Source organism: Propithecus coquereli, unplaced genomic scaffold (genome assembly GCF_000956105.1).
Source record: "Propithecus coquereli isolate 6110/MARCELLA unplaced genomic scaffold, Pcoq_1.0 Scaffold281, whole genome shotgun sequence".
In the NCBI taxonomy this organism is placed as follows: domain Eukaryota; kingdom Metazoa; phylum Chordata; class Mammalia; order Primates; family Indriidae; genus Propithecus; species Propithecus coquereli.
The window spans coordinates 415,493-440,753 of NW_012148408.1; the positions used below are offsets into that span (position 1 = coordinate 415,493).

The window sequence follows — 25,261 nt, forward strand, 5'->3', positions numbered from 1 at the left end:
GCTCTAACACAGGCCACCTTGAGAAATGCAGAAGCTCCAATCCACGCAGAGTGCAGTGCCTAGATTAGCCACAAGAGGTCAATTCCAAAGGCAACTATATCCTACCTGTTCTCTCTCCTTAAGCCCCCTTGAACTTCCTGGGTTGAAGCTCTCCAAGGTGGCACCACTCCTGGCCCCACTGGGCTGACCTCATTCTCCAAGTTCCAAGAGGAAAGTGTGTGAAGTTCCCCTGGCACTTGTCGACAGAGCCAAGTTTTATTTTGCTCATTAGCCCACCGCCTGTTCCTGTTCTCAGCTGCAACCGATGGTGTTGATCAGAGCAAAGCCTTCCTCACTGGACAAGTGCCAGTGGCTTACTTATCTGCCCCATAATGCCTTCAGGCTGACAGAGCAGCACAGCCCTGAGCAGTAGGAAGGAAGCCAATAAGAGAGGGCACATGAGGTTCTAACCTCTGAGGGCCTGTGGCATGAGGTTCAGCCCTAAGAGAGAGATCTGGCCACTTCCATACAAGCAATCTAGCTCAGCCCTCCCCTCTCTGAGTGCCACATCTCTGGTCCATAGTCACTAACGTCTATTGTTGGCTGAGCCTCGAAGAAGGCAGAGAGCAGCCAATTTACATGACATTCCCCACCCCCAGCACCCATGACTTTATAGTTCTTTCCAGACACCTAAAGGGTCATCAGAAAAGTGAAAAGGCAGAAAAAAAGAAACTAAGACTCCACATACCAGTATCCCAACTCTAACTCATCCTCCTTACTGTCCCCAAAGAGGGAGCAGCAACAATTCTGCAGAGGCAGTTAACATGGTGTAATGAGCAGTGTCTGGCCTGGGAATCAAGAAATCTGTTTTATTCCTATGTCTGCCATACATTCACTATGCGATCTAGGCAAATTACTGCTCCTCTCTATGCATCTGGAAATGAGGAGCTTAAATCAGATAGTCTCTAAGCTCTTTCCAGTTTGATGACTTGGAAAATGCTAAATGTGTCTTGACATTAAAAGTGGTCTGGGCACAGCTACCTGGCAACAATGCCAATTTAACGCCTAGTGTCAAGCACAACGATGCGGTTCCCTTCTCTACTACTTTATCCACAGTGATGCTGGCAGCAATAACCGGCCTTCTCTGACGGCGATACCAAGGGGAGGGGCGGGCGCCCTGAAAGGGAGCATAATCCCCGCCCAGAATTTGAGGTGAGGCCTTCAGACTACAAATCCCAGCATGCAGCAGTGCAGCTCTCCAAAGTATCCTTTCCCGGCAGGCAAATCACTCTTCCCTGAGTCCATCCTACCCTAGAGTGCATCGCACGCACACAGAACTACGGCTCCCACAATCCACCAGACCCATCGCGATTCCTGCTCCCGGGATGCAATGCGCTCTCATTCGCCCTTTGGACCCCTTGTGCATTGCAAACTGGGAGTTGAAGTCCGCTGTACGCAGGTCGCTGGGCGTTGTCGGGATTACAAACTCTCCGCTTTGAGCTTCCTCTTGAGCAGTTCTCAGGGACGGACGGTGGTGAAGAGAGTGTAGTGACGGGCAGACGGAACTCTCCATAGTGCCATCAACACGCAAGGCAGGGATGCTCGGGCTAAAATTAACTGTCGGGAGCGGGAGGGAAAAGGGAACCGCAGCCAGCCTACCCGCCACCAAAATTGTCATTTTCTGTCGCAATGGCTTCTTTTCTCTCTTTACCAATATGGCGGCCCTGTCAAGCCACACCTGACTCTAGAACCAAATAGTCCAGTACAACATTCCTAGGAATACTGCTGTCCCCGACAGCCTACTAGCTCCATCCAACACCACATCTTGCTCCTTCACGCCTGACGACTCCAAGGGCACGATAGCCCATATCTCATTACCAAAATGGCGAAAGGAGAAGTTTTCTTGTGAGGGCCTGTAACTAACATTACGCCTGCGCGGGAAGCGGCTATGTAACGGGGAGGGAGAGGAGCACCCCCAACACGCCTGCGCGGGAACAGAGTCCTCTTGGTCCGCACACCAACACTGATGGATGAAGAGTCCCTAGGTTCCTGCGGCTGCGCTATGACCCCTAAGAGGTTTCCCAAGCGCCTGCGCGAGGCCTCAGGTCCCGCCCTTTTGCCTCAGTACGCTGGCGCAGGGTAGAAAGGCGGGGCTTCGGCGCTCCAGACGAATGCCAGCGCGGCTGCGCGATGGGGGGTACCCCCTCACCGCGGCTGCGCGGGAGCCCGGCCGCCGGCTGTCACTGCGGTTGCGCGCGGCGAGCGGCGATCCCGGGGCGCCTGCGCGGGTGGCTTTGCGGGCGCTCGCGGTAAGTTTGCGCCAAGTGCGCGGCAGCCGGGACGCAGACGGCGGCGGCGGCGAGAGGCGGAGCCCGGGGACCACCCCCATCACCCTCCCCCCCCAGTCACCTCACGTACCACAACCTCACCTAACCTCTCACCCCCCCTCCGATCCCCCCAACCCTGGGATGGCAGCGCCCGCCAGCCTTCCCGGCCGGACCAGCGGTCGCCAGTGCCGGCTTTAGCCTGTGGGACTAGGCCCCGCCGAGGCCTGACCCCCGGAGCCAGGACCCACTGTGCAGCCAGCAGACGGGCCGGGACTGAGGGGCCGCTCCCCCCTCACAGCCCGTGGGGAGGACGCTGCCGTCCCGGGGACTGGGGGCCGGGGGGTGGGGGGGAGCCAGGGCGAGGAAGTCGGGACCCGTGTTGGGAAAAAAGAAGGGGAGCCGGGGTCAGGAGCGCCCCCTCCTCCCGTTTCCCCCCTCCCCCCGGGGTTGGGGGGGCCGGAGCAGAGAGCACCCAGCCCGGGAGGTGGATGAATGTGGGAGAAAATGGAGACCAAGACGATCGTGTACGACTTGGACACGTCGGGGGGGCTGATGGAGGTAAGAGTGGCCCTCCTCATCCCCTTCCCCCAGCGCTGGGAGGGAACCTACGCCCTCCGCCCCACAAAGCCGGTCCTAAGCTCGAGGCGCCCAGAGGGCCGGGGGAGGGGGGGTTCTTCCTCACCCAGCCTCTCCCTCCCATCTTTGCAATTCGAGGGGCTGTGCTCAGCCTCCGAGGACGTTTGCAGCAGTTTCACCTACCCGCCGCCCTCGATTCGTTCTCCCGAGGCGCCAGCCCACTCCATCTCGTTGCACCGGCGGTCCTCCCCACCCCCTTCTTGTCGGCCCTTTTGTGCTTCCCCCAGCACGTCCGGGTACCGGGCTCGGGCCTCTCCCGAGCTGGGCTTTGGAGTCCCCCACTGTCCATACAAGGAAGTGGCGAGAAGGGAACCGCGCACCCTCTCCCCATCCCCCTACCCTTGATCCTCCCCATTTGGAAGAAGCTGTTCTCGTTGTTGTGCTGCAGGAACGCGGTTAGGGTGGGCTCCCCCTGGTTCCGGGGGCTGAAAGGTTCTGGGAGCAGCCTGGATGGGAGGAAGAAGGACAAAGGGGGGGAGAGGGGTGGGTGACGGAGAAGCCGCGCCGGGGGGGCGACGGACCGCCCGGGAGCTCCGAGTGTGCACACACGCCGTTTGTATGTGTGTGCAGCAAATCCAAGCTCTGCTGGCTCCCCCCAAGACGGACGAGGCAGAAAAGCGGAGTCGGAAGCCTGAAAAGGAGCCTCGGAGAAGCGGCAGGGCCACCAACCACGACAGCTGCGATAGCTGCAAGGAAGGTGGAGATCTCCTGTGCTGCGACCACTGCCCGGCCGCCTTCCACCTCCAATGCTGGTAAGGTCTGGGGACCCCTTTGGAGCCCTTTGGCGGACCCTTCTCGGCACATTCCTTCACCCGGCCTGGTCCTGCCTGCCGAAATAACGGGCGCTTGCAGCCGCTAGCTGACTTTCTGCAGCCGCTGGGGCGAGCGCCTCCCCGCCCCTAGGTGTCTGCCGGGATCTGACCGTTTTGGGGGGAGGAACAGCGGAGGGTCCGGACCCCGAAGTGGGGGTTGGGAGGAGTGAGGAGAACCCCATCTGGGATTGGAAGTCGCTGGGGAGCCGGGACTTAGCCGGCAGGGCACGGCGGGCGGTGGCGGGGGAGGAAGGGGAGGAGCTCCGGGCCCAGTGCCGCTTGCCTGCCCGCGCGCCCGCTGTCCTCGGGGCTCCTGCCCGGCCGGGCTCTCCTCGGGGTGGGTGCGCGGAGCCCTCGGCCGCGGGAGCTGCCCTTGTCCAGACCCTGGCGACCGGGCGCTTGCGGCTGTGGAAGAAATAATGGAGGGTGTCTCTCGAGTCCGCCTCTTCTTTGCTTCTCTGTTTACAATATGGCGACCTGCCTTTAAATTATATTTTTATTCTCAGCGCCATTTTGGCTGCATATATAATTTGCAAACGTTTACCGGGGAACGGTGAGGGCAGCCCCGGAGTCTTTAATGCAGAAGCTCCTCGGGGGCCCAGGCTGGGATCTCGCTGCTTTGGTCCCCTTTCTCTGCCTCGGCTTGCCCCCTGTTGCCTCTCGGAGCTACCTCCCTCCTCCCTCCTCCCTCTTCTCTCCCTGCGCTGCTGCCTCTTAGGAAATCGGCCCGGGTTAGACAATTAAAATTGCCCTTGGGCGCCTATTTCACGTCTCCGCTCCGGATCGGCGAGCCCTTTGCCGCGAAATTCTTTGCTGCCGGGGCAAGATTGTGTGCGGTGGCTCCGGAAAGGCATTTTTAAGGAGCTGGGAGCTGGAAAGCCGTGCACTTTTTTTTTTCTTCCTTACTGAAGGGGAGGGGAAGGGAAAAACCGAAGAGAGAGGGAGGGACCTGGGTTGATCGCCCGCTGCTTGATCCTCCTCAGCAGCTCAGCCCAGAACAATCCGGCAAAGAAGAGTTTAAACTCCAGCTTCTGCCCGGAGAAATCACCTCTGCCCTCCACAAAAATCCCACATCTGCGCAGCAAACCCAAATTTCATCTTGTTCTGCTGGGTTTTGTTCTGTTGTTCAGCAACAGTTGACTGAGGCAGGCATTGGAGAGAGGAAGGAGAGGGGGCTGTTCTGTTTCTTCCCGTCCATTTTTTGGTATTGCCTTTTTCAGCTCTTTGGTTTTCTTTCTTTCTTTCTTTTTTAAAGGGGGAGGAGGAATTTCCCATAAGGTCACTTCACAGTCCATTCACATTCCATCTCTCGGTTTGTGGAATAGTGCCTACTGTATATTTGTACTAATTGCAGGTTTTGGAACACTTATTAGACAGATGACTGATACTGGGCAAATTAAGTCTGTGGTCAGAAGTTATGTAGGAAGCGCCCATTACCATTCCCAAGATAGTTTTGCCCAGGAGGGCACCCCATCTGGGCTTGTAATGTTGCAGGGACAAAAATGATTATCCTGGAGGAAGCTTTGCTGCTGGCTTTAAAATTTTTATTATGAAATGACTAATACCAACAAGAAGGGTCTGTGGTTTTTAGCCTTTACTTCTATTAAGTTGTATTCCACCTGGAGGAAATACCTCTGGTCAAATTTAAGGCACGGGAGAGATCTGTACCTGAACATGCTGTGTTGCTTACTTTTTTTTTATTGTGCTTGTTTAATACATACACTAGGACTGAATTGTATACTTCTTGATTTAAAGTTATGGGCTAATGTTTTACCCCTAGCATGAAGTTGGTGTTAACTGTGATTGTTGACTTTCATGTTGAGTGTCAGTTTTATAAGCTGTATATTATCTTTAGTTTCATTTGTTGAATAAAGCTGAAATTATTTATTAGAAACCTCATGCATGGAAAAAGTGTGCTGTTTTGCCTGAGATTGGGCTTTTAAACTCTAAAACCTAACCTTATCTTTTAATTAGATGAGTCTAAGTTTAGTCAAGTTGTAACAATTAACAGTTTCCATTCTAGCTGGAAGGAGAGAGGAGGAAATTTTAGGTCTTCAGGCTTGCCCAGACTACATTTCATTGAATACTTACTTACTTACTTATTTATTTATTTTGAGACCATGAATGGGAACTGGTAATCAGAGATTTACAGATAGTAGTAAATGAAGTAGGGCTTGTTTAACATGTCCAATTCTCCCTTTGAAGATGCCAGTACTAAATGTACCATTGACTTATCAGAGTTATTATCTAAATCACAAAATGTTGTAGATACTGGTATAAAGGCAGGAAGTCTTCTTTTAAAATAGGAATTCCCAAGATGAGTTTCATTCAGGAAGTGAGGCCTATCCCACTTTCCTGCCTCCTAACCCACACTCTTTCCAGCAAGAGTGAAGTACTTCGTTAACCATAGTAGTTAGGTCAAGTAGTTAATATCTCAAAACATTTTGATTCCTAGGTGTGTTTTCATTAATTTGTCTTGTTATTACTTGTACCATATGAGGGTAAGGTTAGGCAGTATGGCAATATTTTCTCTTGCTTCCCTTTTTAACTGGCTAAGACTGAATTATTTAGATAAGCGTAGTAATGATGAATTCCCTCATGTACAGAATGTGTAAGAGTGGCATTGGAATTTTGCAGATGCTGTCAATCATACTTGCAGTGCTGCTGTGTTCTCCATTCAGAGTTCCATAACATAAGTCCTTTTTCAGTCTCTTCAGTTTGCCTTGCCAGTCTGCCTCACAGTGAACAGGATCCAGTAAAATGTTCCAGAAGTCACTGTAGGCAAACTTTACCTCCTGGGTTAACTGACATAGCCATAAACCACAGGAGATTTTTCTAAGATAAACTACTGGAGGAAATGACTGGTCAAATAAGCTGTTTTAATTGTTCTGTCTTTTCTCAGGGGCCAGTGCTTTGTACAAGGCACATCGTCTCTTCCCAATTAGACTAGGAGCCCTATTTCCGAGTTTTCTGTAATGATCCTCTGGATGAGAGAAAGAATTGTCCTGTCCTTAGTACCATGACCTCATCAAAGAATTAAACTTGAGGAGCTGATGGCTTTGTATTTGTTTAAGTGATAATGTAATCATTTTTTCCAAGTTTAACTGGTTTATCAATTATTCAGAGTGATAGTAGGGGGTTACTAAATCTGCCTCTGGAGAATTCGAAAGAGATATGTTTTTAAGTGTTCCCTGGTGCGCCTGACCTTTTTCGTAATTGTCATGTCGTAAGTTGAGCTTTCTGAAAATTCTGGGTCTCCATGGACTAGTCTCTAAAAATCTGTTAAAAATTAGGCCGGGCGCGGTGGCTCACGCCTGTGATCCTAGCTCTCTGGGAGGCAGAGGCGGGCGGATTGTTTGAGCTCAGGAGTTCGAAACCAGCCTGAGCAAGAGCGAGACCCCATCTCTACTAAAAATAGAAAGAAATTAATTGGACAACTAAAAATACATAGAAAAAATTAGCCGGGCATGGTGGCGCATGCCTGTAGTCCCAGCTACTCTGGAGGCTGAGGCAGGAGGATCACTTGAGCCCAGGAGTTTGAGGTTGCTGTGAGCTAGGCTGACGCCACGGCACTCTAGTCCGGGCAACACAGTGAGACTCTGTCTCAAAAAAAAAAAAAAAAAAATTAGAATAACTGGTGGAGCTTTAGTTGCCACTGGACCATCTTTTTGTTGGAGATGGTTGGGATTGTTGTCACTGGTAGGGTGAGTACCATAGGGCATCAATAATGAGGATGGTGAAATTGCCTGGTTTCCTCTGATTGCTTTGTCATGGCATTTTGCTCCAAACAGACTGAGGGACCAAAATGGTCTGACTGAGAAGTGGATCTATCTCAGCCGACCTCAGCATGGTCCCTTCCCGTCAGACAGATTTCTGTAGCATTTGCCTCCGCATGTTATATTTGGAATTTTGGCCGGCTTTCCTCTCACTGGTGTTGGCAGCAAGATCCAAAATGAGGTTTTCGAAGAATGAGAGTAAAAAGGTCTCTGCGCACAGGCAAAACTAAGCTCAGCTTGGAGTTTTGCATATTTAATTTTCATTGAGTCATAACAAAGGTTTCACACATAGTATAGAAAACTGCCTTGCAGAAAATCTTTGCTGTTTGAACTTTAAAGGAGGTGGTTTTTCTGATTTTGTTGTGTTTAGCTCCCCTTTAGAATGATATCAGGCAAGTGGCGAATTAAAATAAATTTATTTTAACATTATCTTATGAATCTGTTGTTTTTGACATTGTAAGTGTTTAGAAGCCTGGCACTGATGGAACTGGAGGTGACAATGTCTGGATTCCCTCCCCTCACCTTGCCTCATCAATAGTAAAATGATTCCACAAAAAACAAACCTAATTTGGTTTTGCGTTTATCTACTTATCTGTTTTGCATTTTCTGTGTTGCATTAGAATCTAGGTGTGTAGGGAGTATATTCAGGGCAACTTTGCAATATATGCTTCTCCCGGGGGAATACAAAAAAACCCTAGGTATGCAGTGTTGTCTTTAAATGGTCCATCTAAACATGGAAGGTTCAATAATGTTCAGCTTTAACTCAGATGCAGATGCGTGCTTCTTAAACTTAATGTGGAGCTCAGTGGCTAATTCTTGTGAAATGAGTACAAGTATCAGAAATATTAAAAGTAGAAAAGGAGGTAATACTCCTGAAAGGTGACAGTTTTGTGTAACTTAAATACTTAGTGGTGCATTTGTGAGAAATTTTTCATTTTAGGTCTGTCCCAGAGTTACCATACTCAGTGAAAGGTGAGATGTAGTTACAATCTCATCAATCTCCTCGTGTTCCTTAAGACTCTCAAAGTACTTTACGAATGGACTCCACTAATATATTAGGACAGTTTTGGCCTTTGTAAATGACTTGTGTATTCTTTAGAGACATAAAAGTGCAAAAGACATATTTAGGTACTGCTTTCATTTGAATCTGGAGATGGAATTCATGTTGGTCTATTGTAAGTTCTCGGTTAAGTATGCCTCCAAGATTATTTTTTTTAAAGCCAAATCAGAAGGATGTTCAGTAAATTTTCTAACTTAAAAAGGATTCAAGTAGTCACTATCACGTTAAATAAAACACACTGGTTTTTGTTAACCTCTAAGTAAAAGTAGAAGTGATACCTGAAATTACTCAAAGGGGCTCGGTGAACCTTTTCAAGGTTCATCCTTGTAGTATTTATCAGTAATTCATTCCTTTTTATGGCTAAACAATTTTTCATTGTATGGATATACCACATTTTATTTATCTGTTCATCAGTTGATGGACATTTGGGTTGTGTCCACTTTTTGCTCTTGTGATTTGCTCTTTTTGCTCTCGTAAACATTTGGGTGCAAGTTTTTGTGTGGATGTATGTTTTTCTTGGGTGTACCTCTAGAGGTGGAATTGCTAAGTCTATGGTAACTCTTACGTTTAACTTTTTGAGGAACAACCTATTTTCCAAAGTGGCTGCATCATTTTCACTTTCCCACCAGTAGGCTCCAATTTTTCCACATCCTCAGCAACACTTGTTATTATCTGCCTTCTTTTTTTTTTTTTTTTTTTTTTTTTTTGACAGAATCTCACTGTGTTGCCTGGGCTAGAGTGCCGTGGCGTCATCCTAGCTCACAGCAACCTCAAACTCCTGGGCTCAAGCGATCCTCCTGCCTCAGCCTCCCGAGTAGCTGGGACTACAGGCATGCGCCACCATGCCTGGCTAATTTTTTCTATATATATTTTTAATTGTCCAATTAATTCCTTTCTAATTTTAGAGACGGGGTCTCGCTCTTGCTCAGGCTGGTTTCGAACTCCTGAGCTCAAACAATCCGCCCGCCTCAGCCTCCCAGAGAGCTAGGATTACAGGCGTGAGCCACCGCGCCCGGCCTATCTGCCTTCTTGAATAAAGCCATCCTAGTGGGCATGAAGTGGTATCTCATCGTGGTTTTGAATCGAATCTCTGTGATGGCTAATGATGTTAAACATCTTTTCATGTGCTTATTGGCCATTGGACCTTTTTTTTGTGGAGAAATATCTATTCAGATCTTTTGTGCATTTTTAGTTGGATTATTTGGTTTTTTATTGAGTTGTAAGAGTTTTTTCTATATTCTAGATCTAAGTCCCTTGTCAGATATGATTTGCAAGTATTCTCCCATTCTATGGGTTATCTTTTCATTTTTCCTGTCTTTTTTATTTTTCTTTATTTTTCAGTCTTACCTAGAAAAAGATGGTTGATTTAAGCACACTTCAGTATCTATGCCTATATTATCTATCTAATGACAGTGAGTACATTTTCTTCTGTGAACTCCAGTCAGGATGATACATTGCAGTGAAAAGAACCTTACAGTTGGTATGTTGCTGTTTCAACTTTTGTGTGTGACCCCTCCTAGCAAAGAAGTCTAAGCCTAGACTTCCTTGAGAAAGTATTAAAAAATGCACCACCTGCCTTTAGGTAGGATGCCCACCTGGCATCCACCAGCCCCAGTAGAAAATTTCTGTATATAGGCACTTCTCACGCTTGGAGGCCCCTAGTTTAAGAAGGAAGATTTTAATTGTCTTGGTTTGATTGGTAACAGCTTGAGATGTAAATAACTGGTTTCTTTTGAACCTGGTTAACAAGAACAAAAAGTTGTTTGTACACTGCAGTGAACTCACCTGTTTATATGTGTCTTTATGTAATCCTAGATAGCAGTAAATAGGGAGACAGAGTGCAGAGAATGTTTGCCTGAAGGTTTTATATAGCTTATAAAAAGAAGCAGTCTGTTATCATGCTCCCAACAGGATTTTTGCTACCTACAGATGCAGATGTCCTGCTTCTTAACAGAAATGGGTAGATCTTTTCTCCTATAAGTGAAAGGTAATAGAAAATAGATGAAGCTGAATATTGTGTGCTTTTGATTGGGGTAAGAGTGTTGAAATCCATCTGTGAATTTTCTTGTCCCACCCCCAGCACATACACAATTCCTTGGGTATATGGTTAAGTAGGCCACCCTGGTAGAAGATTCTGTTTGGCATTATGATGGCCCTTACTATGTTAATGCAGCACAGGCTTCTGGAAATACATTCATGTTTTAAGGTGCCAGAGTTTTAAGTCATTAGAACAGAAAAAAAAAAAAATGTCTGTTTTCCACCCTCCACAGGGTTCCTCCTTTGACTTAGAGGCCCCAGGGAATACAACATGGCCAGCTGCATTGCATTTCAATGAGTGACACTTAGAAGAGCACCTCTGCATAATGCCTCCTGAGAGACATAGGACAGGAGTAGGGCTGTCCCTCTGCCAGTTTCCTGAAAGAGGAGGACATTGTATTCAGTGCAAGTCCCAGACCAAATTTCAGAAAGGCACTTCGGTATTTCGCATTTGTCACCATGCCTGGGACACATGCACAGGTCACTAGGTGACTGCTTTTCCCATGCCTTGAGAGCAGTTAAGAATGAGGAGGTGACTCCTTTTTCTGCTTGCCGTTTCCATATATCAAAATCCTCATCCTTTAAAGCCTAAGGTTGTTTCTAAATCTAGGTCTCAGCAAATGAGAACCAAGATGAGGTTTTAGCACATTTATATGGGAGGCAAAAGCTGAGGGAGGGATACAATAGACACTAATGAAAGGAGAAATCATTGAGTTGACCCCTCAGCAGGAAGGAACTTGACTGCTGCATAGATCTGTTGTGGAATTCACAATAAGCAAATTCCAAATGCATCTTGCAGATTGGTGAGATTTTCTAAGTAATAAAAAACTTGACTCACTCATTCGAAGAGTGAGTCCTGGCCGGGCGCGGTGGCTCACGCCTGTAATCCTAGCACCCTGGGAGGCCGAGGCGGGTGGATCGCTCAAGGTCAGGAGTTCCAGACCAGCCTGAGCAAGAGCGAGACCCCGTCTCTACTAAAAATAGAAAGAAATTATTTGGACAACTAAAAATCTATATAGAAAAAATTAGCCAGGCACGGGTGGCACATGTCTGTAGTCTCAGCTACTCGGGAGGCAGAGGCAGGAGGAGTGCTTGAACCCAGGAGTTTGAGGTTGCTGTGAGCTAGGCTGACACCAAGGCACTCTACTCCAGGCAACAGAGTGAGACTCTGTCTCCAAAAAAAAAAAAAAAAGAGTCCCTTTTGCTCTGCTCCCTACTTTCCCTTTTGCTATGGTCAATCTACATAAATGCTCACTAAACTACTTGAAAGCCGGAGGCTGACCCATTTCCTCTTCTCACTGCTGCGTAATACCTAGTGGTATTACAGATGAGAGACATGCAAAGATAAACACTGGTTGGGGAACAGAAATGATATCTGGGTTATTCTAAGTAGATGGTACCTTTGTTAACACAAACACAAGGTGACAGTTCCTTCTCCCCTAATTACATTTGCTTTCCTGTGTGTTAATTACCTTGGTGTTTAATTTTTGCCCTTCCCCTGTTTTTTGACAAATTGTACAGGCTATCTCCCAGGAAATGTTTCCCAGTCTTGACAAAAGACACAGAGTAACAGCAGGGCAGGGAGAAACTCCATGCCTGAACCTAGTGTCAGTCTTTCCCACTGATCTGGGCTCTGCATGAGGCTCTTTTTGAAATAAGCTTGAGTGAGCAAGAGAGGACACTCCATAGAGTTTGAATTTAACCATAGCCCAAAGACATCACTTTTTCTCCAGGCCAGGCAGGGGTGGGGAAACCTCTCAGAATTACTAGCAAGCTTGAGTTCCAGGTGGAACCCTGTTTGTGGCAGCAAAAACACACTTGCATGCTTTTACTCAGCTGTGATCCTCAGAGGGATGTTGAGTATTATTTTCTCCCATCTGCATTTGTGTAGAGAAGCCAATGAAATACACAGAACTTCGAGTGAGTTTTAAAAAGTCCCTGCATTATGAAATCAGGCAATGCAGATCTACTCTTGCTTTTCTTGCCACCACCCTTGGGCTCCTGTGATGAGCTGGGAGCTTTTTAATTCCCATGTTCACCGAACCATCAGACAAGAATTCTGCTGATTTTAAGTTTTAACAAAGCTTTGAAAACATAAGAGAGAAACTCTACAGTGAACTTTTTCATTTGTCAGTCACCAATATTGGTCAGAATGCATTATGAAAATTCCACTCAATCTCACTAAATGTGTCTAAACCTATAACTTTTCATAGTTCTACATGTAGGTTGGCTGTATTTAACTTTCTTTTATCTTGCTTTCCATTTTTGAAACAGCATCATCTTAAATATAGGGAGAATTCTGTCACTAATTTTGACTTTTTGATGAGTGTTTTGCTTTATCCCTCCTTTGTGGTCCTAATGGTTTTGTCTGGCATAGGTGACACTTAGCAATTCTAACTTAGCAAACTGTCATACCAAAGGAAACGCCTAATTCTATGATATCAGACATCTTTGACTGCAGGCTGTGGTTTGTTGGTGTTGCAGTAAGCTGTATGTTGAGCAAAGTGTCTGCAGTTTATTTAAGTTATGGCAAGTAACTCATGTCCAAGGCATATATGCTTGCTGCATTTCTTAGAGGGCTTTCCTCAAATTTTACTATATGTGTACATACAAGTATACCTTTAGGGTAATCATTCTTTGGTTAAGGACCATCTGAGAGAAAAGCGGGCCAAAGGGAAAAATTATGACTCTCTATCTCTGAAAAATATATTCAACTCCTAAATAGGTCACTGGGAGGTATAACTGAAGGCTTGGGAAGCCCAAGTCAGCACTTAGCTGTGGCATCAAACCACGACAGCACGGTTTAACCCAGCATGCCCGGGAGATTACTTCGGTCCTGTAGGGTGGGGAGCTTTGAGGTTTATGAGTAGAATTGGGGGATGGGAGAGAGTAAGGGTAAAAGAAGGAGGGGAATGAGCCCTATGCTGTTATGGCTCAAATGGAATTATTCTCCCACTTTCCTTTTCTAATAGGCCCTGTCAGGGGAGAGGATAAATGAAGCAGAAATTCCTCCTTAGGGAAAGGCAACTGGGTCTTAAGTACAAACCTGCTCTCTTGATTTAGTTCGGTTTTAAGTAAAGACATTGTTAGTGTTTTTCATTTTCTAACCCTTTGTAGAATTTTAGGTTCAGTAGCTATAAACTGTAAACTGGCCCAAATTCCTGAGCTGTGTCTGCAACAAGTGTTGCCTGATTATTTCCCTTTTTTTGGATAGTCCACTAAAATTTGACAATAGAACAGTGTCCAGTTTTCCATCCCTCTGAGACTTTTCTGAAATACACAGTTGATTCTTCCTTCCAATGGAATGTTTCCTAAGAGTGTTAGAAAATGACTACTGTCCTCTCTCTTCTTGGTGCTGCATACGGAGGTGGCAGCCATCTCCTATTCGGCATCATGGCCGCCCTCAGACCCCTTGCAAAGCCCAAGATCGTCAAAAAGAGGACCAAGAAGTTTATCCAGCACCAGTCAGACTGATATGTCAAAATTAAGCGTAACTGGCAGAAACCCAGAGGTATTATAGACAACGAGATTCAGAGAAGATTCAAGGGCCAGATCCTTATGCCCAACATTGGTTATGGGAGCAACAAAAAAACAAAGCACATGCTGCCCAGTGGTTTCCGCAAGTTCCTGGGTGCTGATGTGCAACAAATCTTACTGTGCGGAGTTTGCTCATAATGTTTACTCCAAGAACCGCAAAGCCATTGTGGAAAGAGCAGCCCAGCTGGCCATCAGAGTCACCAACCTCAATGCCAGGCTGCGCAGTGAAGAAAATGAATAGACAGCTCATGCACACATTTTATTTGTGTTTAAATAAAACCATAAAAACTGCCAAAAAAAAGAAAGAAACAAAGAAAGAAAATGACTGCTGAGGCCAGAATGTTGACCCTTTTCCAAAGCAGGTGGGCTCCAGCATCTATCATGAATGAATGAATGAAGCCACTTTTTAAATGTTTGTAGCCAGCCCATCTTCCATTGTGGAGAAGGCAGAATTGCAAGAATAGCCAAACTAGGCCTAGTGATAGATAGATAGACAGATAGTCCCTGTGGCACTGGGGCTCAGCTTGCACAAAAGTTGGCAGAGGGAAACACCTGGTATAACTGTTGGTGCTCTATCCTCCCTCCTTTCTTATTTTCCTGCACTAACATATAACACTCTTCTCCAGGTGTCCTTTGCTGGGAGGAAGCCACAAGCCAGCTCTACATAGAAGGTGATAAAACTTGGGGGCACAGTCAGCGAGTTTGAAAGGATTGTATGCCTGTGGAAGTGACGCAACTAGCTAAGTTTCTCAATGGGGCATTTGTAGTGGCCTGGCACTTCATCGGTTTCCTTGTTAACATAGCCACTGAGCCTTTGCATGAAAAAACCAGCAGTCCTAGTACTTTTTATGTACTTTGTGGCATTAGCTGCATTTGAGTCAATAGCTAGGATGAACAGGGAGTATGGAATTAAGGTTTAGGGACTCTTTGTGAACTTTCTGTTTTCATCTCTCTAATATCCTTCAATATGGCCATCTTCCCTGCCTTTGGAAGGTAGGCCATACTTGAAGATAAAGCTGATGCTCACATAAGTGTCCAGAGGAGGCTTACTGTTTCTGCTGACATTTAAATTTCATTAAATTTTCTTCCCTCAAAGCATATACTCTTTCTCTCTGTCTTTCTCCTTCCTTCCTTCTTTTTCTTTCTTTCCTTTCTTTCTTTCTGAAGATGGGGTCTTGCTATGTTGCCTAGGCTGGTCTTAAACTCCTGGCCTTAAGCAACCCTCCCACCTCAGCCTCTGAAAGCACTGGGATTACAGATGTGAGCCACTGCACCCAGCTTAAATTTTTTTTAAAACTTTACCCAGCACCTCTTAGCTTTTCCAGGACATAAGCTGGTTTCAGTGTATAATGGGCTGGCTTTCTGTGTGCGTGGGTCACTTTATAGATCAAGGTGGCTGCTGGGAGACTGAGACATGATTGTGGTCCTGTCAGTGATCACCCTCACTCCCCGTTTTGGCTAGTACCAACACGTTTTCTCGTTTGTTTGTTTTTTTTTTTTTTTGAGATGGCGTCTTGCTCTATCATCTGCCTAGAATGCTATGTTGTCAGCCTAGCTCACAGCAAACTCAAACTCCTGGGCTCAAGCAATTCTCCTGCCTCAGCCCCCCAAGTAGCTGGGACTACAAGAGTGTGCCACCACACCCAGCTAATTTTTCTATTTTTAGTAGAGATGGGGTCTCACTCTTGCTCAGACTGGTCTTGAACTCCTGAGCTCAGGCGATCCTCCCATCTTGGCCTCCCAGAGTGCTAGGATTACAGGCATGAGCCACCTTACCCGGCCCCAACATGTTTTCTGAGCTGGCAAAGGGCCGCAAGGTCAGTCTGAGGGAGAGTAGCATGTATTATGTTTTGCAACTGGTCTTACACAATGCTACTAAATATAATTGCAGGATTTTTATCTGGTAGTGGTCCTTAGATGGATGGATGAAACCCACGAACTGTGAAATTAAAAATCAAAACTGCTCAGTACCATTGTTTGCTTGCTGAACACCTCTTCCCCCACCAAAAGAAGGTGGGTTGACATACATATGATGGTGGTGGCAGTGAAATCTTTCTTAGTCCAACTGATAATTTATTTCAACTGCAGCTGCCGTAGATGGCTAGAGATCCTCTGATTCCTGGAAAATGATGGGTTCTGACAGGAGGGACCCTACCAGTTCATGTAACTGACCTTCTTTTGGAAGAGAACCCAAGTGGAAGGCTGTTGGTTTATTGTGTACAGATACGCTGTTTACATAGTGTTCCTTTTAAGTATTTGTGTATTAAATAGGACTCAAGCGATCCTGATATTTTATCAGCCTGGGAAGAGAAAATGGAGTGTGTTCTTTCTTAGATACTTTTCATCCACCTGCTTTCTTTTGTCCTAAAACATAACAGCAAAGCTTTTAATTTGGTTAAGCGAAATTTTCATGTCTCCCAGGCTGCCATTGGCTCAAGTTTTAAAATGTCAATGTCACTTAAGGGGATGGACAGTTGCAAGCCACACATCAGTAACCTCACATATTAAAAAAAAAAAACCAGGTTCAGAGCCCAACACCATTTTTATCTGCGTGTTGTAACACACACAAAAAAGGTCTCTGGAATAAAAGGCAGTCTTTCTGCTTCCCGATCTCCCTTTCTCTCTCCACCTCTCTCCTCCTCCCTTTGTTCTCTTCTCCCCCTCCCCCTTCTCCCTTCCAGTTCCATATTGAAAAACTGCTTGTGCTGGATGGATAATTAACACAGTGCTATGGAGCAACAGGTCCCACTGGTGGTGACTGAATCTGAAGTAAATGTTAATGTCGTGCAGGTTCACGTGTATTAATAGGCAAGGGAGATGAATGAGGTTAGACTCGGATCAACCACACTGGTATATGACTTGAAATAGATCCTCTTAATTAGAGAGCCAAGAACCATGACAGCTACCAACATCTTCCACCTGCAGTGGTGAGCTGCAGCCTCATTAGTGAATGAAAGGCATTCTAAATTAAAACTGGGTTCCATCCTTGAGCTGTGAGTTAGAATCATCTGGCTCTGGGCTTTGAGTCTTTGACACGGAGAGGTCCATTAGTGCAGGCATTACTGTTAGCTGACAGGTGTGTGTGTGTGTGGTTTTCTCCTCGATGACTCCAGAAATAGACTGATCTAGACACCCTCATCAGCAATAAAGACGGACCATTCGGATTTGTTTATGGGATCTAGATATATTGGAATCATGCTTGGCTTTAGGAAATTTTAATTTTGAAAAATTAATATAATCGGTTTGTGTATAGATATTACCGTTAACAATCTGTGGGCCCTCTGGGCTTCAGGAGAGCCACACCAATTGAATGTGCAGTCTCTGAAAATTCAGAGCTTTATTATTAAGAACTATTTTATAGCTAACAGAAGGTCTTTTAAGATCAGGTGGTGGTTAAAATAAATAGTCACTTTCTGGCCAGGAATTGCAGGCCAGGGCTTTTAAACAAATGATCTGGAAGGAAACTTATCTACAGCAGTGAAGGTAGAAAGATATTCTGCAAAAGATGTGTCCTTAAAGGCCACTCTCTTCTCTGCCTGTGGAAAGGAGTGCCTGTCTCATAGCTTTGCGGGCCATATTTTTTTTGAAGCCAGACCATAAAGTAAAGCTTCTTGGCCTGTTGGCTAAAGAGCTACCAGTTTTCCAAGACAACTATTGTGGGGACATTTATTCCCAGGAAAAATGTACCTACTGCTAGAACCTTTTTTATCGTTGTTTATAAAAATGCAGAAATAAACCTGCTTCTGAAACTATGGATTCCTCCTGACCCCCTTGAGATCTTTCACTTCACTTGAAGGATCATTGACTGAATTATCATCTGCTGAATAGCTCTGAGTTATGAAAAGAGAGTAGGGAAAAGACCATTGTCACTTTCAGGTACCAAATGACCAAATTTCTGGGGCTCTTCACTGATTCTGGCCTCCATGAGCAGTTGAGTCCTGTGTGGGTCTGTATGGCAAGAATCACTTTGTAGTTGATTGTATATGGTCTCATTACCAAGTGTCCTCTTCACTTTGTCTCTAGCTTGTGATCCCTGAAAGCAAGGACCATGTCTGAAATACCAACACTTAGAGCACGTTGCCTAGCATAAAATAAGCATCCAGTGAATGAATGACGTCGGTCCTCTCTCCCAAAGGCTACTTTTTTTTTTTTTTTTTTGGAGACAGAGTCTTGCTCTGACGCCCAGGGTATAGTGCAGTGGTGTCATTTTTCTGTTTTTGGCAGAGAAGGGGTCTTGCTCTTGTTTATGCTGGTCTCAAACTCCTGACCTCAAGGGATCCTCCCGCCTTGGCCTCCCAGAGTGCTAGGATTACAGATGTGAGCCATTGTGCCCAGCCAAGGCTACATTTTTTGATGGGGTAGATAATAACTTATTTGCTTTGTGTTCATCCTCCAGTGTGTAACCTAGTCCATCAGTAAGTAAGCAGCGGGGACTCTATAAAAATACTGACTGATACAGAAGGAAATGCTCAGCCTCGAGGTTAAGGAAAGTACCCTGATGGATAATCTATTGTGTTCCCCAGAAATAAGAGAACTACTAAAGGTTCTTAAAAAACAGCTTGGGCTCAGGATTTGAAAGAACCAGGAAACTTTGATTTGGATTCCAATGTTGCTCCTTATTAGTTCTCATGGCTTTAGATAAGTTTGTTTCTTCACCTGTGTCATGGGAATAAGAATTATCTTAGAGTATGATAGTGAAGATCAAATAAGAGCATCTGTTAAAATACTTTGTGAACTTTAATGCACTAGATGTAAGATGAAGTTACCACTCTGCTATTTCTAGGCTTTAGTGATTCGGAAACATCATCTAGGCTTTAGTGATTCGGAAACACGCTGATGTCTTTACAGGCAGCACTGGCTCCTTACAGTATTTTCATTGCTGAGTAGCTGAAACTCTGGTAGAGTAGTCTCAGTGTTACCTGACTTTTAACTTTTAATGATTTCTTTTTATTAGTATAAAGGATGGCCTTCAGCACCCTGCTTCATTGATAAATAGGGATGAGAGTGAACTGGGGCAGATTCTTTTTTTTTTTTTTTTTTTTTTTTTTTGAGACAGAGTCTCACTATGTTGCCCGGGCTAGAGTGCCGTGGCGTCATCCTAGCTCACAGCAACCTCAAACTCCTGGGCTCAAGCAATCCTCCTGCCTCAGCCTCCCGAGTAGCTGGGACTACAGGCATGTGCCACCATGCCCGGCTAGTTTTTTCTATATATTTTTAGTTGTCCAATTAATTTCTTTCTATTTTTAGTAGAGACGGATCTCGCTCTTTCTCAGGCTGATTTCGAACTCCTGAGCTCAAACAATCCGCCCGCCTCGGCCTCCCAAAGAGCTAGGATTACAGGCGTGAGCCACCGCACCCGGCCTGGGCAGATTCTTGTTTATCCTGACAGGCATATCGTGATTGAAAGACTCCAGCATGCACATAATTGTTTGAGAGTTGCACACTAAGCTTATGGGAACACCATTCTTATGGGGAAGGAGCTTTGAGATGGGCAGCCGAGGTGAGGAAGTCCTCAGAATGAGTACATGAGTACCCTGAGGCTGCAGAATCTCCTTTCTCCCTAGAATCCTTTCCCTGTCGGCAGTATTTCTGATAATGGAGCAAAACAGCCTCTTTCAGAACTGGTTCCTGAGCTTACCTGAATGACAGTATCTTTCCTGGAGCCATTTCATGAGTCCTTTTCCTCTAGGAATTTGAGTTGAAAAGCTGCCTTTTGAATAGATTGAAAGAAATTGCTTTCAATCTATTGAGAGGAAACATGATCATGAGAAAGTTTTATGATGGGCAATTCCTGTGTTCCAGCTATGCCTGTGATGATCATTTTCTAAAAACTTAGACCCTCCTTTCCTATCCATCCCATCTTAGATATTACTGCCTTCTCAAGATACCATCTTTTTAAATTTGTTATTTCAAGATACATGTTCTGTCTCTAGGAAAACAGCAAATCTCAACAACCAAAGAAGTGATCGCCTCACTCATTTAAATGTTACGTGTTTATCCGGGAGACAACACTTGGATTTCCCTGGACCACTACCTAAATTCACAGCCCCCATCCACACACTTAGGGCAGACCTAAAAAAAAGGAACCTATGGGCCAGCCAGGCGTGGTGGCTTGTCCCTGTAATGCTTACACACTAGAAGGGCGAGGCAGGAGGATTGCTTGAGGTTAGGAGTTTGAGACCAGCCTGAGCAAGAGTGAGACCCTGCCTCTACAAAAAAAATAGAAAAATTAGCTGGGCATGGTGGCGCGCCTGTAGTCCCAGCTACTTGGGAGGCTAAGGCAGGAAGATCGCTTGAGCCCAGGAGTTTGAGATTGCAATGAGCTATAATCACACCACTACACTCTAGCCAAGGAGCTGGCTCGGCAGAGTGAGACTCTGTCTCCAAAAAAAAAAGGGGGAACCTATGGCCATAATCTAGAATTCTGAGAAATGTGTATTCTTGAACTTGGTGTCTCTAAAAGTGATCCATTAGAAACCAAGAAGGAAGTGCTTTTTAGAGCCTCTTAATACAAGTTTTAAACATTTTACCTCTGTGTTAAGAAAGAGAAACAAGCTGGGCGCGGTGGCTCACGCCTGTAATCCTAGCACTCTGGGAGGCCGAGGCGGGCGGATTGTTTGAGCTCAGGAGTTCGAAACCAGCCTGAGCAAGAGCGAGACCCCATCTCTACTAAAAATAGAAAGAAATTAATTGGATAACTAAAAATATATAGAAAAAATTAGCCGGGCGTGGTGGCTCATGCCTGTAGTCCCAGCTACTCGGGAGGCTGAGGCAGAAGGATCGCTTGAGCCCAGGAGTTTGAGGTTGCTGTGAGCTAGGCTGACGCCACAGCACTCACTCTAGCCCGGGCCACAAAAGTGAGACTCTGTCTCAAAAAAAAAAAAAAAGAAAGAGAAACAAGATTAAAAATCAAATTGTTTAAAGACAATTAAAATGAGTGGGATGGAGTCGTTCAGTATTCGAAGTTTAGGTTTGCAAGTATGGACTTTGACTCCCATGTCTTATTATTTTGTGACTTAGGAAACCCTAAGTAATTTCATATGTGATCTAACCACCAAAGCAAGTGCCTGCCCAATTGCATTACCTTGCCTCATGCCTCTGGAGGGGTTATACTCAGTTCTTAGAAGCCATTCTTTTAGTGTTCCTCAGTTCTTTAAAGTTTCATTGAGTGCCCGCTACATGGCAGGCATTATACAGGGTGTGATGGTACAAAGGTAAATGAGGCATAGAGAAGGGGATTCAGGTACGTAATGGTTTGACTCTAGTGTGGTGTAGAAGTGCTGTGGGGAAACAGAGGCTTAGAAAAAGCTTCCTGGAGAGAATACCTGACTTGAGCCTCAAAAGATAAAGAGTTCACCAGATGAAGATTAGGGGAAGGGTTGTGTGGTGGTAGGTGGTGAACCTGGAGTGAGCAGAAACACAGAGATGAGAAACAGTATGGGCTGTGGAGGGAGCCAGCAGACTGATGGAGCTGGAGGAAGAGTCAGGGTTCTGGCCACAGGGGTCTTATCTGCGTTACCAAGGAGTTTGAAGTTTATCTTGTAATGGATGGGGGAGGGGCACCATTGAAGGGCTTTTTCAGAAGAGAGATATGATCATAATTGTATTTTGGATAAATCATTCTGCCAGCAAGTTTGGGAATAGACTGAGGAAAGCATGAAGGGTGGCAAGAGACTAGTTCACATCCTGGTGAAAGATCTAAGCCCATACCACCTTGCCTCACCCTTCTGCTTTACGTGTTTGATGTAGGGTATTGTGATACAAAGCCAGTGGGGCAGATTAAAAGAAATGATGAAAAACAGAATCAGAAGTGACAGAATCAGAATTAACCCCTTCGGGGTTAATTTTAATATGACAGCTGCTGAAGCATAGCAGAGTCTTTTGCAAATTACATGCATGCGTTTCAGTAGTTTGGATGTGGCCTATTACAGAAATACATTGGAGAGAATGAGGAAAGACTACAGGTGACATTCACCTGTGGTCCTCTAAGGTTTGGAGACCTGTCCCAGCAGGCCACTATGTCTCCAGTTTTCTGCTTCCTGGTAAGCATACTCCTGAGGTTTCACTAAGGAAACAGGGAGTAAGGGAAGCAGTGAGCTGTGAAGGCTTGGTGGGCATCTGCCATGTATGCTCAGGGCTCCAGGAAAGCATGGCAGAGCAGAAGCTAGAAAAATTTGCCAAGCCAAGTGCTGTTTTAAGTAGAAATTAAGCCCTGGAACTTAAAGGGCTTGTATATTGTAAAAAATACTCAAGTGGTTTTTTATTGTTTTTGTTTGTTTATTTTGGTTTGGTTTGGTTTTTTTGCTATTTCTCACATTCTTTGAAGAAAAATTTTCTCCTTACCATTCCAAGTAGGTGACTGCCAAGAACCAAAGGTAGGAATTTCTTAAGCATAAATGTTGCCTTATTCAGTATAACAGTGATTTTCAAACTTTGATGTTCAGCAAGATCTCGTTGAGGGCTTGTTAAACACAAATTGCTGAGACCCACTCCTAGAGTTTCTGATTCAGTAGATCTGAAGTGAGGTCCCAGAATTTGCATTTCTAATAAATTCCCAGATGACACTGATGCTGCTGATCTGGAAGCCATACTTTGAGAACCGCTGTTGTATAGGCATTATAAATGTGATCCTCCCAAGGATTTAATAAAGTCTCATGTAGCTCTCGGCATAACCTTCATGGAAATCGATGACCTAGAGGATCTGTAAGGCCCAGCCCTACACAGGTCTAGTTTTGATTCAGTATTGACTTACTGAGTGACTACTGTGTACACAACCTCTGTATTATAAAAATAAAAAGAAAGAAGGCCAGGCGCGGTGGCTCACGCCTGTAATTCTAGCACTCTGAGAGGCCGAGGCGGGAGGATCACTCGAGGTCAGGAGTTCAAGACCAGCCTGAGCAAGAGCAAGACCCCGTCTCTACTAAAAATAGAAAGAAATTAGCTGGACAACTAAAAATATGTGGAAAAAATTAGGCGGGCATGGTGATGCATGCCTGTAGTCCCAGCCACTTGGGAGGCTGAGGCAGTAGGATTGCTTAAGCCCAGGAGTTTGAGGTTGCTGTGAGCTAGGCTGATGCCACGACACTCTAGCCCAGGCAACAGAGTGAGACTCTGTCTCTAAAAAAAAAAAAATCCAATCATTGTCTTTATCCCTCTAATAAAAGAAATGAGAGAACTATCACATGAGGCAAAGCATGAGAAATGCTAAAAGAGAACTAAACCATGCAATAAGAGGTCCAAGATAATGAGTAATCTGGAAAGACCTCATGGGAGAGCTATGTTTGATTATCTGTTGCTACTTAACAAACGACCCCAAAATTCAGTGGTTTGATACAGAAACTAGTAACCATCTGTCACAATTCTGAGGGTTGCCTGGGCTCAGCGGGGTGGTTTTTCTGTTCCATTTGTTGCTGGGAGTACAGTCATTTGGAGGCTCTGTTGAGCTGGTATGTCCAAAATGACCCGCTAACATATCTGTAGTTGGCGCTGCCTGTTGGATTGGAGTTCCGCTGAAGCTGTTGATTGGAATATAGGTCTCCTCTGTGTGGCCTCTCACAGCATGACAGCGGTGTCTATTTTATATTCCAAGCATATAAAAGTGAACTCTGCAGATCTCTTAAGGCCTAGCCTTTTACAACATTGTCACCTCTGCTGCATTCTGTTGGTCAAAACAAATCACAAGGCAAGCCCAGTTCAAGAAGAGGAAAATGGAGTGACTGTGGATGGAAGGCTGTGCGAAGAATTTGTAGCTGTCTTTAATCCATCACACTGCTATTTGAGGCAAGCTTTAAAGGATAAATAGGGTTTTAATAGGCATAGCTTCTAGATGAAGAAATAGCAAGTCTTCAATTTGATTAACAGGAAGGGTACCAGAAGGGGGCCTGGAAAGATAGAATGTGACCATGCAACAAGGCTTTGAATAGCAGATGGAAGAGCTTGGACTTGCACTAACAGATGTTTAAAACAGTGTGGTGGACCTCTCAGTGATTTTATTAGCATGGTATAGAGTTTGGGAAAGACTCTCTGGGCTCACACTAGTTCTTATACCTTTTCCTATAAGCCTAATGTTAATAGCTCTGCATTTGGTTCTCTTTCTAAGATAAGAAGGGATGTTCACTGAGGGTATTATAAATGCTTCCGAGTAAGCATTTTGATGAGCAAACCCTAGCAGGGCTGCAAGACTGGCCAAAATAGGAGTTTAGGGACATTCAGCTTTGTGCCAGACCTAGCCAGGCTTTTCCCTGCTGCATCAAAGGGTTGGTTACTTAGTCTTGCCCTTGTCTTTTCCCTGCAGTAACCCTCCACTGAGTGAAGAGATGTTGCCTCCTGGGGAGTGGATGTGTCACCGGTGCACTGTTCGCCGAAAGGTAATAATGCTGCTTTCTGAAGGCTTTGCTCAAAATGCCAGATCTAGAGCACTGATATTCTAGAGCTAAGATGGCCTTGCCCTCAAGGCATTTTCGTCCCTTTTTCTTGTCTTTTCCAGCCCTGGAATCACCCCACTCTGCCCATGGTGACTGTTTGGAATCCAATAGGGCCTAAAAATCCAAACATGGGCTGCTGAAATGGGCAGAAGAGGTGTGTTAATTTACTGAGCCATGTTCAGTCACCAGTGGCAGGAGTAGTCTCATCTCCTTGTTGACCTCCTAATAAGTGGCCTGAATGTGACAGTCTTATCCATGGCTGAAGAAAAAGAAGGCTGCTTCTCCAACTTGATGGAAAAGGGGTTTTTATCTCCCCACAAGGCAAATAAGTCACTGGTATCCAGAGACTTGGCCAGGTGTATTGCATGGAGAGGATTTTGAACCTGTTTGTACCTCAGGTTGCCTAATCTCTCTTTAGCTCCCCTGCCCTCAGCTTTGATAATTCAGTACTGGCTTAAGAACATGGTTCATTATTTTCTACTTTGAGAGTTTTTGCGGGGTACAAGAGCTAAATTCTCCCTTATCAGAAGAGGAAGTAGGTGTGCTTCTATTCAGATTATGATTACCCAATCCTCAAATATATAGGCTATGGATTAGAATTTGTCTGTGAGTTGTAAACCACCCCTCCCCCTCCCCCACACTAATTATACACTGAGCAACTTTACTTTGTTGT

General features: G+C 45.4%; 1 protein-coding gene and 1 pseudogene across 1 annotated transcript in view; both read left to right on the plus strand.

The window, feature by feature from the left end:
* The first annotated feature begins 2,264 nt into the window (after positions 1-2,264).
* Positions 2,265-25,261, plus strand: part of PHF12 (PHD finger protein 12) — a 41,512-nt gene continuing 18,515 nt past the window's right edge. Inside the window, exons 1-3 of the mRNA XM_012648309.1 lie at positions 2,265-2,864; positions 3,513-3,694; positions 24,459-24,531. Coding sequence (XP_012503763.1) covers positions 2,799-2,864; positions 3,513-3,694; positions 24,459-24,531 — 321 coding nt within the window. The 5' untranslated portion in view covers positions 2,265-2,798. The remainder of the gene's footprint in view (positions 2,865-3,512; positions 3,695-24,458; positions 24,532-25,261) is intronic.
* On the plus strand, positions 14,021-14,405 carry LOC105813559 (annotated as a pseudogene).